At 37.0% G+C, this 18,227-nt stretch overlaps 2 protein-coding genes across 2 annotated transcripts; both read left to right on the forward strand.

Moving 5' to 3' along the window:
• Positions 1-629: 629 nt before the first annotated feature.
• On the forward strand, positions 630-10,674 carry fgf6b (fibroblast growth factor 6b). The gene is made up of 3 exons (XM_028043767.1): positions 630-1,590; positions 1,976-2,079; positions 6,762-10,674. The coding sequence occupies exons 1-3, from the start codon at positions 1,248-1,250 to the stop codon at positions 6,936-6,938; spliced, it is 624 nt and encodes a 207-aa protein (XP_027899568.1). The 5' UTR covers positions 630-1,247; the 3' UTR covers positions 6,939-10,674.
• Positions 10,675-11,922: 1,248 nt separating this feature from the next.
• fgf23 (fibroblast growth factor 23) lies at positions 11,923-18,002 on the forward strand. Its single transcript, XM_028043764.1, has 3 exons — positions 11,923-12,731; positions 12,820-12,923; positions 14,798-18,002. The coding sequence occupies exons 1-3, from the start codon at positions 12,497-12,499 to the stop codon at positions 15,248-15,250; spliced, it is 792 nt and encodes a 263-aa protein (XP_027899565.1). The 5' UTR covers positions 11,923-12,496; the 3' UTR covers positions 15,251-18,002.
• Positions 18,003-18,227: the final 225 nt, after the last annotated feature.

Consider the following 18,227-nt stretch of genomic DNA (forward strand, 5'->3'; position numbering starts at 1 on the left):
ATGTTTTCTTCCACTTACAGATTATTTAACTTATAACTTGCATTTTTCATCAATATTGAGGAATTATTGAATTAAAACAAGATCACATAGGCTGGAAAAATGGCATTTGACTTTTACAAAAATATGGTGTTTTTTTTACACATTGTTTAAAATTATCATGTTGTGACAGTATAATATAAGACAGATAATCTGTGAAAAAACTCTAACTCCTCTGTCTTCTCCCAGTGCTCCCAGTAGTAACTCTAAAAAAAAATACACTACTATGTCAGAAACAACCAATCAGAGACAGAAGGAGGGTCTTAGTGCTGTCAATCAGTCTCTTGCTCATACCTCCCACTTGCTCTCACCTGGTTCACCACAACATAGCCTGCCACTAATGCTAAGGCTAGTCAGCATAGCCACCAATGACATAAACATAAGTTTTCTTCCATTAGTACATTTCCGCAGAGTACATGAGGATGATTGACAGCACTAACACCCTCCTCCTGGCTCTGATTGGTTGTTTTTGCCATTTTTGCTGTCTCATATTATACTGTGACATGATGACAGTTTTAATAAATATGAAAAAACTATTTAAAAATAAAAAAGTTACATACTGTAGTTTTTGTTAAATAAAATCATTTGAAAACTGCTTTTTGTTTTTACCTGATTAATTTTGTTGGATATCAATTTGCTGATTTTAACCGTGAAACTGTAGAAATATGTGTGCAAACAATATATTTGCACAGTCATTGACAAGCAGAGGGTTTTATTTTGAAAAGCACCGGAAGAAGCTCTGGTTCTAAGTCCTTCCGACTTGCCTAAGGCTGGTGTGAAGGTGCAGCCCCCCCATCACTCCAATCAGACTTGCTGGTGCTACTGAGGTCCAGGAGCACTCTCCTCCTCCCACCTCCTACTCGTAATGGGGGAGCTGCACGCAGCGCTGAAGTCACAGTGATGTCATTTGAGGATGTGAGAGAGTAGGGGGCAAGGTGAGCTGATCTTGCAGTGAGTGGTGCCCCCCCTCCACGGCCAGCGTTGCCTGTACAAAGGCGCGGAGCGGCGAAAGATGGTCATCGCCACCGGCACCAATCCAAGCTCCGACACGTTCTGTTCTCCACTCGCTCAGATCTCGGGCCATGGGGCCCTGATCTACTCTGACCCACAAACTCTGAACCTTCATCGCCAACATGCCAAAGGACAGAAGATAAGAAGAGTTGCTTTTTTAGGGCAGGTAACTTTAACCAGGTGCCCCAAAGGTAAACTGGATGGCCATTGCGCAAAGGTGTCACTACAGCATGCGCAGCGGGGCCGAGACGCACTGGACGCTGCCAACAGTTATTGTTCTGTGGACTTCTCTGTGGGCAATCGCTTCGTCTTTCCCGACCCCGAACAGGACTAACGCCACTTTGATAGAAAGGAAGTGGGAGACGCTTTTCTCCCGCTCCTATCTGGGTGTAAACGGGGGCAGATCGCAGCTGAACTGGCAGAGCGACTACTTGCAGGGCATCAAAAGAGTGCGGCGGCTGTACTGCAACGTGGGCATTGGGTTTCACCTGCAGGTGCTCCCGGATGGCAGGATAAGCGGTGTGCACAGTGAAAACCCATACAGTGAGTTGAATCCTGTAAAATGCATCCAAAAGCGAGTGTAGCCGTGTGAAAGTTAGAGCCGGGTTTTTCCTTGCATGATATTTTGGTTGAAAGTTTCCGAAAGCAAAAACAAGAGCACCGTGCAGCTCGAAAACATGACACGAATGCATGACGCTGACTTATTTTTACCCTGCTGCAGGACACTCATGTTGCTCTCAGCACGCTGTAAACCACCCGCAATGTCTAACATGCATAAAGCTGATTACGGCACACAAAACCGAGCATCATCCGAGTCGCAGTGCACCTGCAAGGTTACACCCATCACTGCTGCATAGGCCACTTCAACTTGTCCCGAAGCGCAGCGTCGCACTGACCCTGCCTCCTTCTAACATTGTGTCTCATTCAGGTCTGATAGAGATCTCCACCGTGGACCGAGGGGTGATCAGCCTGTTCGGGGTGAGGAGTCAGCTGTTTGTCGCAATGAACAGCAGAGGAAGGTTGTACGGAACGGTACGTAACAGTGCGCAACTCAGTCCCACATTCTGCTGAGTGTAAGCGGAGTTCACACAGAGCTGCTGCTGCTGCTGCTGCTGCATCCGGTGCTTTATTCTGTTATTAATACATCCTGATGATGGGAGAGGAGAGGGAATCAATGAGCTGTACAATCTATGCTGCAAATATCACAGTCTATGGTATTTTTAATGCTTAATCCGTCTGTTATTTTGATTTCTGTAATTCGTTTTTCATTTAAAAATGCATTTTATTTTATTTTTACTGTCATCAGAAGAACCTACACAGAAAAAACAATGATTGTACAAGAAATTGATTTATTTAAAATTTTCTTTTTATGTAGAGAGGTGTGGGGAATTGTAACCATTTTTATTTTATATGCTGATTATGCTTATTAAAGTAAACAGACTAAGTTTCAAACAGACAAAAAATACTTTCAACTATGTTTTTGAGGGTTTTTTTCTTACTTTATAATGGTTCAATTTGACATAAGAGGGAAGTTCAATTAAAATGTGCATCACTAATTAAGACAGAATATTTGCTGAAATGTAATTTAACTGTTATTAAACAAAATGGTTGCAAATGTTTATTTAGGAACTTAAAGTACTTAATAAATAACCAAAATACTGAAATATTTTAAATGATGTGGATTTTAAGGCTTAAATGAATGTGAAAAAGTTTATTTTATTCATTTACAGTAAAACATGAACATGTTGAATGTTGATGTAAACAAAAGGAGTATTTTGAAGAAAAAAAAGTAAATCCTTTCTCTCAAAAGTGAATTAATAAGCAACTAAGATCAATCAATAATTCATATAAATGCATCTTTAAACACAAAACAGACAATATGTATTTCTAGAAATAATAATAAAGAAAAGTATGTTTTATCTTTGTAATAATTAATTATCACTGCACTCTACTGAATCAATATGCCTCTATATCTCTAAAATATTATATTTTATTGCTTTTTTAAAAGTAAAAATTGATCTGCTCTCTGGTTTCCTTACACAGAAATATAACTTGTTTAGTTTTGACTTTGGGTTTTAAAAAATCTCTCATCTCTAAAAAGTTCATCAAATTTAGTCAAACTCTTGCAAAACTCATCATTTTGTCATTTATTTCCAGTTGTACTTGAATAGTTTGCAATATTTTTGTTTTTATGGTGTTATTTTCAGCATTTTTAAAAATAATTTTTTTAAACTGGGGGACTTGTCATATCAATAACATTCCATAAACCCATCAGTTTAGACCTTATGCCAAAACATGATGACTATTAGTTTTCAGTCACAATATCAATTACATACATTGCTCATAAAAACTACAGATTTGCTATTATTTGGGTCATAAATCACAGTTAATTAAAATATGTATGACTAATAAAGTTAGTCAAGGTCACATTTAATGTCACAATAAGAAACAAGATGGATACATTATTGTTTTATTATTGTCATTCCATTTGTAAGAAACCTACTGGCATAAAACTTTGTTTTATAATTTATGATTTTATTTTGAAAGAATTAAAAATAAATCTATATGCATAATTTGAAAGACAAGTAAAACAATAACAAAAATATTATAAAATTAAAATTTGAAGAAGATTCTGACATTTCTGCGTTGGTTTCTTGTTAAAGCTCAATATAAAACTGAGACAATTGAAGGTTTTGGAAAATATTTCTGAAGTTTCTCTTAAAAATGTCAACAGTCAAAAAGCCACTACATGTCATATAGGGCCTTAGAAATGTAGCAAAGCAGATATTAGAGAAATCTTATCAGATAGATCAACATAAATGTGAAGTAAAAGACACAATTCTTATGGGTTTCAACCTTTTTACAAATAAAAATCTGAAAAGTGTGGAGCACACTTGCATTTGTTGTAATTCCAGATGCAGGTCTTTTTGGTGCATGTCTCTACCAGTTTTCTATGTGTGTAAAATTTCAGACAAAACATTAATTTTCAAGTCTGATCAAAGATTCTTACTTGGATTAAAGTCGGGCTTTGACTGGGCCATTCTAATGCCTGACTATCTTTGATTGTAAACCATTGGATTGTAGCTGGTTTAATGTTTAGGGCTGTTTCCCTCCTCTCTAAACCTCCAGTTTTTAGCTCCTTCCCCTTAACTGAAGCATGACACACCATGATGCTGCCATCGCCGTGCTTCACTGTGGGGATGGTTTGTTCACGGTGTTGAGCCCTCACTGCAAAAACACAAAATCTTACAATTTATTTATTCTAGTTTCTAGTGCAAATACTTGAAAACTAACCAAGCAAGATAAAGGACCTATTTTTAAATAAATAATAAATTAATATTGATGAAAAAGTTGTAGTTTCACTGAGATTATTTCACTTATAATATGGGAAAATGTTTTGTTGTAAATGAAATAATCTGCCATCAATATTAATGAATTATTTACTCAAAGAAAGCTTCTATATTTTGCTGAAAAGTTACTTGTAAGTTAGTTTCCCACAATGCGTTGGCTGAAATTTAGCTGTAATACTTTTTGATTTTTGATGATGTTTCCTCTGCTGTCTGCTGGGTTTCTTATTCTTCATGATGCTGTTAGTTCACTAATATTCAGCTGGATTTATTCTGAGATTAATTTCCACACAGATGGAGCCTGTTTACTTATTTTGCCCCTTCAAAGAGCAAAAATAACCCTTGATTTCTTTTAGGGGTATCGTAGTAAAAGGGGGTGAATACAAATGCACGCCATACTTTTCAGATTATCATTTGTAAAATAAATTATGCTCTACTTTGTGTTCGTTTGTGGCATGAAATCTTAATGAAATGAATTGACTTTGTGACTGCAACATGGAAAATGTGAATACGTTTAAGATCAGGGTGCCAAACTCAATTTTATTTGGGGTCAAAGGACGAGATGCGGCAAAATGCATTGATAATACTCCACATTAAACTGCTAAAATATGAATAAATTGGTGTCTGCATTCGATGACAACTTCTTTCAGTTAAATAATACCAAACTCTTTTATATTGATGTAATTTGGAATAATGCAGATTTAAAACTGCTTTGATTTAATTGGCAAAACAATATTTAGGAACTATTTATGTGTTTCCCTAGTATCTAGAGGGCTACATAAAAACGTATGGTGGCCCAAATTTGGCCCCTGAACCATGAGTTTGACAATAATAATAATTTCTGCAAGGCACTGTTGGCAAATTTGATACTTTTTTCTCAAAAACATAATAAAAATACATATTTATTGATTAATAATACTAAATACTCAGTTGCACCTCAGTATTTTTCTCACTACTTGTGACTCAGAAGTCAAAATGTTCTCCGTTTCCAGTCTTATAAAGAACTGGAGTCAGAGCGCTGAATGGGAAAGTCACAAGGCAATCTGAAGCTCAGCACCCAAAATGGCTGAACTATATATAGAACATTGTAAAAGCTGCTATTTATTATCACTTTTAATAGATTGCACCTCATTAAACCAAGTGACCCCACATAATGCTGTAAAATATCAATGTGGACATGTTACTTTGTGTTTGAACACTTGGAAAAAATTACTGGATTTTATTGCTAACAGTATTTAGCAACAAAACAAACGCCAACATCGTTTCCAGTTCTGTAACTTCTGAGACAAATCAAATGCAACCTCAGTGCTTTTCCAAACAAATTTTTCTTCTTCCTCTCTGATTGGCTTTTCAATCCATGCTGGTACAAATAATATAATTCTGTAATCAGTGTCAGCCATCATCCTTACAAGGATTTTAGCTTTTGTTTTAAATCCCAAAGCCAAATAAGTTAATTTCTGAGACACAGAACGCACCGCAACATTCTCAGATTGTTTAAACTCACATCTCGTTGTTTGAGGATCAGGATTTTGCTGATTTCTTTTGATTTTTCTACCATTCAAAGAAAAATTACCAAAAAATTGTACTCGAGTAAGAGTAGAGCTACTTCAACATATTTTTAATCATGTAAAAGTAAAAAGTAGCTGACAAGAAATTCCTCAGTTACTGAGAAATCATCAAAACATTTACTAATTTAAAAGTACATCATCAAACGGACAAAAATATAAAGTTATCTGGAAATTTTGGCAGTTTAAAGACCAACATGAAAATATTTCCTAAGTCAATTTCTTTGAAAAAACCCCGTATCTGGTGAATCTCTGGTCAAAATAATTTTGTTATTCATTCAGTGAAGTAAGAGTAGCAATACTTCATGATAAAATTACTTAAGTACACTTTAACAAAATGTTTACCAAGTATTTTTGGTCCAGTTTCTTAGTACACTTGAATAACTTTTCAGCAAATATAGGAGTTTGTTTTAAGTCAACAATTATTTAATATTGATTAAAAGGTAATGGTTTTACTAGCAGATTATTTCACTTATAACCAGACATTATCCCACCAATATTGGGGATTTATTCACAAAACAGCCTCCTATATGTTGCTGAACAGTTACTTACAAGTTAGTTTCATCTTTTTTAAGTGTATAAAACTAGAAAAAATACTTGGTAAGACTTTTTTTCAGGCTCAAAGTAGTAAAAATACTCCTAAAAGTACATCTTTTCCAAAACATTCCTCCAGTAAATGTAACTAGTTACTACCAAATCTACATTTAATGCAACCAATTTGGAAAAAACGTTGCGTCTTTTTAGACAGTGCGTGTTAACATTTGGTTTGTGATGTTTACTGACGTAAATGTTTCTTATCCAGAGACTCTTCAAGGACGAGTGCAAGTTCAAGGAGACGCTGCTGCCGAATAACTACAACGCCTACGAGTCTTTTGTTTACAAGGGCTTCTACATCGGCCTGAGCAAGCACGGCCGGGTAAAGCGAGGCAACAAGGCGACCACCGCCATGACTGTCACACATTTCCTCCCGCGACTATGAAAGAAGCTGACATTTTCAGAGAAATTTGCACATGTGGATGTTCTTCCAGGTAACAAATATGTAGAAATGGAAAGTCATGACAGACGCACCCATGAACTGCGAAGGAAAACACAAATATTTATTCTGTTATACATATTTATGTGTATATTTGGATAGCTGTGTTTGTAAATGTATGCCAAACTTTGCTGCTTATTGTTTTTTTGGACAGGGCGAGTCAAAGCCCTTCCCTGTCCCACTTTACCTTGGTGCTTGCTGAAACTGAACTACACGCCACTTACTTTTCTGAGATGGAGGATGAGCTTAAATGCTGTGCTTTTAAAGAGTGAAATGAATACTTTTTATTACCTCAACGAACCACTTCACTAGATGAAGGACTGCATGGACTTCTGCTCAAATATCCGCTGAGTTTATCGTTTTATTGAAACGTTTAAATGCTTGACGGTTCACTACTCGGTTACTGTTGTCCTGCAGTGGAGGGGAGAGAGAAATTTAAATGCACTACTTCGTTCCTGCACGATTTAAAGGTGCCTTGGTGTTCCCACTTGCTGGCCCCCTTTAAACCTCTGTGTAAGAGACACCCGGGCGAGTCAGAAATAGGGCTGACGCTCCGGAGAGAGGGCCTCAGTAGAGGGGGAATGAGGGAGGAGGGGGCCAGTTATCTCTGGTTTATTTTCTTTTCTGTAATTAGATCGATTAAGTAATAAACAATCTGTGGTTGAGACCGGAGAACGGTCGGCCATGGAGGCTGGCGCAAGGCCAGTTGTTTAACTGTGTAGCTAAGAAAACAGGGTGGAAATCCATATGTGCCACAGCATGGAGGAACGGTTCGGGTCGGACCTGGCTTGCTTCTGCACAATTATCGACTGAGCGGACGAAGCAAATAGCAGAAGAGTGTGCTGCTGTTTTTTTTGGAAATGCGAAGCTTTTAGCTGCTAAAGGAAATGGAAAACAATGTAAATAGCTGCAAGTTTAAAAGAAGACGTTTTTGTAGCAGAAAAAATACAAAAGGCTGCACAAGAAACCAGCAATGATGCTACTTAAAACACTCGGTTTGTCTTTGGTTTTGTGTTTTTTGGGATTTTTATTTGCAGCCTTTCTGTCTTTTTCAGACCTAAATCCAATTTTGGCGCTCAGCACCTACATTAAGGCTTAACTATTTCTCCACAGAGGAGGAGGGGCTTTAGGTATAAATAGTAGCAGTTTGTTCACAAAGCAGAAGGTGGAGGCCGTTTTGCCGACTCACGAATCGGATATTCTCGTTCAGTATTCCAAAGATGTTTTTCTCGCCTCGTTCTCTGAATTCCCCAGACTCCACCGGAGTGGATCTACTTGTAGTTCCTGCAGCTGTTAACTGCTTCATTCCTGTGCGACAGGAAGCAGGAATATTTAAACCCAGGAAAGACGTGTGCATGCTGTCTTTGTTTGTCAAACCGGCCCTCCCCTGCAGGAATGCGGGTCTGCCGGGATGACAGGGGCGCTTCCCCACATACCTGAACTCTTGACAGGCTGCGCTGTCCACCTCTGCCTGTTTGCTACCCCCAACCTTCATCCGCTGCAGGGAGGAACCTTTGAGATTCCAGTTTTAACCTGTCAGCTTCCTCCTCTCATTTCAGCCTTTTTTAGTTCAAGGTCAGAGTCACTGAGCAGCCTGTGGTCAGGGTGGTCTGTTGTCCACAACAGGAATTTAGATCATGTTTTTAAAAGTGCTCATGTCGCTTCACGTGTCTGCTAAATCTACAAACTATATGTGAGATATCAATGCAAATGAGAATAACTGTGAAGTGGAAGGAAAAAGATTCATGTTTGTTGTTGAATTTGGCTGTGAGTTCTGATGGAGAGCCTTGTTTTGTAGGTTTGTAGTTGTGCTATCCTCTTTACCTTTTCAGATGATGCATTCAACAGAGCTCTCTGTAATGCCCACACCTTGAAATATTGTTTTAGGTGACTTATTGTGCTTCCTTAAACAGATTAGAATCAGTTTATGGGAGACGCGAAACATGTTCATTACATTTAAATAATTCTTAATGAGATTTTAATCTGCCTATTTTGAGCTTCTCTTGTCATTTTAAACTCAACATTTAAACTCGCACGTGAAAATGGCTGCTAACAGATGCGCAATTATACAACCAAACATTTTTGAAAAGCATTAGCAGAGTCTTCTGCGCAACTGACAAGAATTCAGCAAGTGGTTTCTGAATAGTAAATCAACAACAAAACACTTCTGTTTTTCAGCAGCCATTGTACAGCGCATGCAGCGGTAAAATCAGCTGACCAAACAAGCTAGAGCTCAACTTGGGTTGCTAGGTAACGGGCTGGACTTTGCTGGGGTTGCTAGGTAACGTGCAGTGCCCATTGGATGTTTAGTTTGACTTATTTAAAATAGAGACAAGGTTCAAAAAACATTAATAAGCTAATTTCCATCTGTGTGAATGTGACTCAACAGTTTCTGAAACGGCTCGTTTTCCAGACACCAAAAAATTTCCAAAAACAGCTGAGTGTTTTTTTTTTTAAGCACTTGAGATGTTTTCAGAAGAAGTACAAAAAAATTCAAAATATGAATTTTACATAACAGATTCCCTTGAAACGTTACCACTACTCCATCCCTGACCCGTCTGCGTTGTTCCTTGGTCTTCTTGATGCTATTTCACCAAGTATTTACTAATAAGGTAATTTCAGAAGGTTATTGATCGCAATGGATTTTATTTGCAGAGTGAAGGATGAGATGACTTGTAAAAGAACCATGCACCTACTTCCTTCTACTTCACAATTTTGTGTTACTTTGTGTTGGTCTATCACATAAAGTCCCAGTTAAACACTGAAACATACGTCAAATTTGAAGGTACTTGAATAATTTCACAAAGAACTGGATGAAGTTTTGTTTTTTTCCAACGGATTTCATCTGCTAACTGCTAAAAACGCATCTTTTATCATGTTTCCTGCTCTTTCCTCAAAGCGGTGGTGTTTCTGTAGCGAGGACCTTTGCAGAGTTGATGCAGTCTGTGATGATGCAGATGCTGAGCTCACCTCTGCTGCTGCAAACCCGCCGTCTGTCCTGACCTCATGCTGACACGCCGTTTGGATTCATGTCTCCTCGCACGTAAAACCGCTTCAGCTCAGAAGGATGAAGAAACTTTCCTAAAAGAAACAAAGATACGAATTTGTAGATGAGGCTGCATGCTAGTTCCTATGGAGATTCCTCGGAATTTGATTTAGGCTAAGAAAGTAAAAGTTAAACTTGCACATCAAGAAGTCTGATGTCTCTAGTAGCACTTTAAAGCGGACATCTTGATCAGTAAACAACAGCAAATAAATGTGTTTGATACTTAAAACTCAGCGTTCAGCTTTGATCCAAATCTTATTCAAACAAAAAAGGAAAAAGAAAAAAAAAGATTTTCTTGCTATTTATTTTTCTTTCCACATCTTATTTTGAGTTTAATTTAAGTGAAGGTAGGGAAAATGTCATTTTATGTTTGAATGTTACAGCAGCAGCCTGAGTTTTGAGGCGCGTGCTTCATGTGTTCTCGATTCCTCTGTTCTCATATACCTCACCTCCTGCCTTAGTTTTGGTTTGCTGATCACTGTAAAACAAGAAGAAACAAACTGTAGTGATTTGTTTCTGTGGGCAGACATTGCTAATTATTTTTGTTCCTTTTATTTTTGTACGTATGTGCTGTGCACAGCAATCTACTGTATTCCAGAGACAAGAAATAATAAAAGTTCGGTTTTTTTTTTTAAACGTGTGGCTGATGTGTTGTGTCCACATTCAAAAGTTAAAGGTTGTAGAAAAAACAATTAAAACCACTGAATTTGACTTTGTTTAGGACATTTGAGTTCGTCAACAAACTACATCCATGACGCTCATGGCAAAGCTCTGCGCTATTTATAGTTTTAATCTAAAATTAGACAAGAAGATGAACTAACGCTGGAGTTTATATCTGGCACACAGCATTAAATAATTATGCTCCCTCGCCCTGAAACAGACTAGTTAATGCTGACATCTTCTGGTTTGTCTTAGAGTCGGTGCTTTGTTGGGAAAATCTAATAGTTGCTCAGTAAGCAACTGCTGCAGACATTTCTCAAACAACATGAGATAAAAAGACAATACACGCTGTTTAAGTTATTTGTTTTCCAGGAAATGAGACCGAATCTGGAAACGCAAGTGATTTTCATTCTTCCATTCTTTCTAGAACCAGGACAAAAAACGCAGTGCTGCTCAAAGGTTTACATACAGCATTAAACAACAATCAATTTTTAAAAAACGAGGGTCACAAAAAAGTCAAAGTCCAAAGCGACTTGCTTTGCTTTTCCATCAAGAAACTTCTGAACTGACAAAACATTTATGCTTCATCTGCAAATTTTTTAGCACAACTGGGATTTTGGGGCATTAAAAAAGGCAATTCCAAAGAGTAATGAACAAATGTTGATGTTCGTTTGGGATCATTTAACTCTCGATTGTGTACGTTTAAACAATTTATCCCCAATAATCTCCCTCAGAAGAAAGAAAATTAGTTTGAATGTTTAAAACTATTCAGAAAACGCTGAAGGATGCAGTGCTATCCACATTGTAAATCTGGACAAGCCAACTACTTTCTAGAGAAAAGTTTTATGGTTCAACGAAAGTTCGCAGTAGTAAAGATGAGGTTTTCCAATACACAATAACTGCCAAGTATAATGGTGAAAAATGTACAAATTATACATAAAAGTGGCACGAATCCGAAGAAATCAATCAATTCACTGCCCAGAAGAGTAGAAAATATCACCAAGAAAGAAAAAAATCCACAGTGAAATCAAACTGTCAAACTTGTGCTGCCAATTCTTATTTTCAAAATCATCTTTATTTATATTTTTGCACAATTTTATTTAGGTTAATAGAAGTAAGCAAGTTAAATGTGGAAAAGATTTAAATTTCTACAGAAAAACAGAAGCTTAATTTCTCAAGAGCAGGCTTCTTTTTTTTTTTTTAGAAAACATAATTATAGCCAGTTTACTGTTTCCTGTGTCTCTGCATTCTTTCAATAAGATGCAACTTTTTAGCCTCTTTTGTGGGATTAATCCTGAGTAAGGGAATGTCTCCATCTGCTGGTGAAATAGTGGAAACGTGGAGACGTGCAGGTGCACGTTAAAGTAAGAAATAGGACGGACAAAGTGCGTATATAACATCTGAGCAAAAGTTGCCAAGAATGTCATTTGAAGTATTGATTTTAATCTAAAATCACACAAAAAAATCGTAATTTTATTTTAAACGGTTTCAGGTCAATTTTTAGTATTTGTTATAATTGCAAAGTGACTCTAAATGACAACCTGAACCGGAGGATTATTAACAAACAGTTTAAAGTGGAGGAGGAAAGAAGTGTAACCAAAAATACGAGTCGTGTTTGACCAACAGCTCTGGGATAAACACACCGAGGTGGAAGTGGTCCTTCCGTTTGCAGCAGCCCGCACATCTTTGGGGGCGACTGTTTTGCTTTTTTTCCTAGCAGGAGTGGCGCTCCGAGGGGTTTAAAAAGGTGCAGTCTGCAAACTTTGGCGCAACAGAGCTCCCAGTGGAAACCAGCAGGATGGACGTCAGCAAGCGACCGGGGATGAGGAACACCGTGCTGGCGCTCCTCTTCGCCGTCCTGCAGGGTCTTCCCATCGGGGAAGCCTCTCCGAACCCGTCCCCGCTGGCTGGATCCAACTGGGGGAACCCGAGGAGATACGTCCACCTGCAGACCTCCACCGACTTCAACACCTTCTACCTGGAGATCAGGCTGGACGGCGCGGTGCGCAGAGCCACGTCCAGGACGTCATACAGTAAGCTCTGCTTTACATGATTCTGTCCCTTTAAGGCTGAAAAATATCAGTCTTTAACAATTAAAGTCGATTTTTTTTTCACCTGCAGGTGTAATTCTACTGAAAGCTGAAACACGGGAGCGCGTGGCGATCTTCGGAGTCAAAAGCAACCGCTACTTGTGTATGGATTCAGAGGGCAACTCCTACACTTCGGTAAGCATCCACTGTCATTTACATCACTACTAAACCTCAGAAAAACGGATTTTTCAGTAACTTTTGCTTTTAAATGCTTGTTTTTGCGCAATTTATCTACCTTGACGCACTTCTTATCGCTGCGTTTCATCTTAATTGATTCGTTTTTAAATATATTTTAACTTTAATTGTTGCTTCACAATATAATTTGTCGCATTTGACTTCATTCAACAGTTGCTTAAACCGTTGTGCTGTGCGCGTTTGGCACAACTTTACGCACAACTTGTGACGCCGTTTTCTACTCCGGTACACAAAAGTAGTTTCAGTAGGACATTTCAACACATTCTCACTCCCATCATCATTTTAACTGTAAATTGCGCAAACAACAACAAAACATTGTTTAAAGATTATTGCAATTCGAAGATACTGTTTTTGCCAAGTTTCAGGCCAATTATTGTTTTACATTTCTGCGTTTCGAAAGGAATTAAAATGCTTCCATATAACTTTCCTTTACTGGTACTTTTTTTTTATAACTGTTATTAAACAAATGAAGTTGAACTAATTAGAATTAATTTGTGGATTTCCAGCAATGTCTCTGAGAAAACATCAAGAACTTTTCATTGATTGATTTGACTATTTTTTCTACTTTTCTCTTTCAAACTCGTTGTGCTGTAAAGAAACGTTTATCACGGGGTGTGTGTGTGGGGGGGGGGGAGTAGAAAAAAAGTCAAATAAAATTGTACAGCTGTTTTATGGAGATAACTTTTATTAAAAACATTAAAAAAGTAAATTATAATTAAATTTCTTCAGCTCACTAATAAAAAAAATGGTTAGAATTTAACTAATAAATAAGTAATAAAGCTGGTGCAGGTGGTAAACATTTTATTTTCAGACTTTAACAATTATTCAATAAATTATTATAATTTAATTTCTGAAAGACATTAAAATTTTTGAAATGTTTAAAATTATTGAACAAAGCCAGTTAAATTCTAACCATTTAAACTGGGAAAAATAATTGATCCAACTTAGATTATTGCTTCAATTGATAACAAGAAGTCTATCCAAGTTAATTTATGACATTTATTTTAGTTTGACAACTTAATAAACTAAATAAGAAACTAGCTTGTAGAAACTTAATTCAATTATATTTACTGATTGAAGCTTTACTATTTTCTTTTTTAGCATTAAAAACATTTTGCACATCTGGTTGGCCTCAACATCCAACTACAATACTTGGTTAAAATTAAAATAATTTAAATGACTAATCTTTATAACTTCAAAATTCATTTTTATTGTGTATGCCAATAGAAAAAAAAACTCAACTCTGAAATTTGTAAAACTTACTCAACCAACAGAGACATTACCATAGAATTTGGTTTTGTTAAAACATATTTTGTTAGAATTTACTGTTTGATTCATTTACGAACTAAGATATATATTTTAAAATTAACACTTTTAGTGACAAAAATGTAACTCTAACATTTATTTACAATATAGACCAATAAAAGAAAAACTTTGTACTGAATCAAAGGGCTGGACGATATTGCTGATACTGGTTGATATCAATAATTATTGATTAGTTTTGTTGTTTTAAATATTTGAAATTCTACCAAACTGGTGGCGTGACCTTTCCTGTTTTTTCTCCACGCTGTTCTTTTTTTTATTTTTAAGCAGTTAGGAAGCAGAGTGGAGGAACCTTAAACTGCTACAGAGCAAGTTACTCAAAAGGCCGTTGCTTGGTAACCAGAGTGAGTTGTTGCTAGGTAACCAAAGAACGAATGCGCCAACCGAGCTTAGCTGGCCATTAGAGGTTACGCAGCTGAAGTTTTTCCTCTGACCCGGTTATCAAAACGAACCAAAGTGATGATTAATGTCAAACCTTCTTCGTCTTGCAGTCTGTTTGTCTCCGGGAGGAATGTTTGTTCAACCACAAGCTTCTGGAGAACAACCGGGACATATACTACTCCACCCGGAACAGCATCCTGTTCAACCTGGAGGGCTCCCGGCAGGTGTACGCAGTGGGTCAGAATCTGCCGCAGACCGCCCTCTTCCTGCCGAAGAAGAACACGGTGCCGCTGGAGCGCCTCCTGCTGCACAGGGGGAAGAGGAACCAAGTGGTGGACCCCTCAGACCCACACAACGCCCTCACCCGGCAGACCGAGGACGGCTCGGACTCCAGGGCCGTGCGAGAGGACGACGGAGACCTGGAGGCGGAGGTGGAGATTGAGGTTGGGGACGATGGGGTCGTCTCCAGAGAGACGCCGCAGCAGGCTCCGTCCAACCACGACCCCTGGAACGTGCAGTCTTCCAGACAGGCTGGCCCCTGGAGCATCGGCACCGTGGGATGAGCTTAGAGGGGAAAACTACTCTTAAAGCTGCAGTATGGAACTTTAATTAAAAATACATATCTTTACATATTTGTTGACACTGTTGACAGCATGAGACAAAAAAATCTGGCTCCTCTGTCTTCTTCCAGAGATAACTACAAACAACCAATCAGAGCCAGGAGGCGGGTCTTAGTGCTGTCAATCACCCCTCTGCATGAATGCTAATGTTATTTATCGTTAATGACACAAACGACTGCTTATAAATCGTTTTCCTGTAACAGTAAGATGTTTCTCCTCCATTAGTGCATTTAGCATTGTACATGAGGATGATTGACAGCAGTAAGACCCTCCTCCTGGCGCTGATTTGTTGGTTTAGGTTGCATTTCTTCAGATGGCCATAGTAGCCCAGGGAAGAGGTGGAGGAGATTGATCTTTCCGTAGATTACCTGTCTCATAACAAACTGTTACAACATGGAGAGAGTTTAAACAAATATGTAAAAAAAACATTTTTTATTTATAAAAGTTACATTCTGCTACTTTAAAGTCTTTAGATTAGGCCAAACTACTGGTGAATGATTTAGAAAAGCAGTGTTTACACCCTGAAGGTGGAGCATTTCACTTGAGTTGCAATCACTTTTGCACAATTTCTATTATATTTAAATAATCTGTAACATTCACCAAAATCAGATCTTTAGATTCAACCTTTTTTAAAATAGTAGTTTAGATACTTAGATAAATTTCCAAAATGTAAATTATATTCCATGTATTTACTTTTTTTTTTTCAAAACTAACAAAGCTCAGTAGAAATAATATTTTCAAATGTAAATGTGTACTTTGTGGGTTTTCTTCCCACACTAACAAACCCACAAAGATGTTTTCCCAAGACAGAAGCCTGACTTATCCTACCTCTGGAGGACCAAAAGGCCGTCTGCTGGTGTGAAGCCAGCCAGGCATCGCTTAAAATCTAACATATAAATATATATATAGTACTCCAGCTGTACTCCAGCTACTAGTACAGTTGGGGTTTTATTTTATTGCTTTTACATATCAGATTTTTTGTTACTTGATAAACCTTAACAACAATTATTTAAAGTTGATTTTAACTGTATTTGTCCACCATCCAATACGTGACTTGAAAAGGTGACTACAGGGTAAAAAACTTTAACAAAGTGATAATTTTGAGCTTAAATTTGACCTCTTGTGTGATAAAAAAATCAGGTGCTGGACACCCAGCAGAACAAAAACAACCCAAACACTATTTATTTATTTAAATCCATTCCTTTATTGTTATTTATGGTATTTATATGGATGCTTTACAGTTATAATGTACATACAAGCTAAAAAAATTAAAAATAAAGGTTTACTTTTGAATGTATGAGCTGGAGTTGTTGTTGATGGAGATTTGCTTGAATTTGGTGCAAAATAAAGAGAAAAGGAATCATTTTCAGCATCTGTCTGCTACCTTAAGCGCTCTCCAGGTTTGCACTCACTACATGACAACATAACTATGTGATACGTAAATCACATTAAATACTTTTTAACACTTGAATGAGAAATTCACATTAAAAAAAAAAGTTTGATTGGAGAGTCCCGGTTCTTAAAATCTAAACTGTTGACTAATCTTACATCTATGGTTCACTTATTGTTTTATTTGGATTATTTTGTTAAATAGTGAAAAGGCTTTTAAGATTAACATTCAACAACCTTCACAATTATTGGTAAAGATATGTAAAATGGCTTAAAATATATTTTTTTATTGCAGCAGCACAAAGTTTTACACTCAAGAAACACGTACCGGTAACTTTTAAGTACAAGAATAAATATTAAGAAATAATCAGAGGTTGGCTTTCCCCTCCCCATTCATTACCCAGAAAAAAACCCTCTGGTATTTATGGAAGAGGATTAGAGACAACTGAAAAATATATGACTTTAAGATTTATTTTTTCTTAAAATTCTTATTTTTATCTCAAAATTCTTATTTTTTTTCTGCAATTCTATTTTTTCAAAATCAGAATTCTGACTTTTCTCAAAATTCTAGTTTTTTTCTGAGACCTCTGACGGTTTCCTGATGTAGAAGAGTGAGAATATTTTTTTCAGTATCCCTAACCCTCTTCTGTAGGCATTTCAAAGAGTAAACAGGAGAGTTTAGAAGACAAACAGGCCCTGAGTTTGGCAGAATCAGGGACTGACGTTGTTTTCCACATATTCTTCCCACCAGGTGAAGTCCATGTGGGGCAGAGTGACTCTCAAACACCTGGAGCCTTCAGGTTCTGTTTGGGATTTTATCACAAAGCAGATTCACGTCTCGGCAGACGAACATCTAGTTGTGATACTTTTATTGAATATTCTTATAATGAAGATGATTTTGTTTATCCTTCCACCATTAATAAGACATCTGGTTTTGGGAATAAAGGCTATTAGAGATGACTGCAGAGGCCAAAACTATGAAAGGAACTAAAAGCATGACAATTGCATCCAAGAAATATTTTGAAACTATGATTTTGCGATCTGACGCAGCCTCTAAAACCGATCAACATCCTGACAAAATGAAAATAAGAATCAAACTCAAGAAAAAAACTGTTTACTCTGTAACTACCTTCTACAGCATTTTATCTGAATGGCATGTTCTCTTATTTTCTGAATTATAAAAATGTAATTAAAAATTATGTTAAATTCATAACCAATTAATTACTATTATTGATTACATACCCTAGAGACTGACTTAATTTAAAAGACTTGATTTAAAAGAAGGTTAAATAGAAGTAAAAAAAAATGGAGTCAGGCATCTTTCTCTAACAGGAATGGTTAAGGATACCAACAAATCTAAAACTTGTGACTTTAGGGAAAATAATTAACTTTTTTATTTGTGTTTGAGTTTTCCTTCCTTCCTTTTGTGTATTTTTTCCCAAATACACAAAAATTGAAGGTTTGAATTTTCACTTTCACCCTGTTAGGATTATGCTGCTGCAGTAAAAGATTTATTTATTTTAAGGCATTC

This window comes from Xiphophorus couchianus, chromosome 17 (genome assembly GCF_001444195.1).
Source record: "Xiphophorus couchianus chromosome 17, X_couchianus-1.0, whole genome shotgun sequence".
Taxonomy (NCBI): domain Eukaryota; kingdom Metazoa; phylum Chordata; class Actinopteri; order Cyprinodontiformes; family Poeciliidae; genus Xiphophorus; species Xiphophorus couchianus.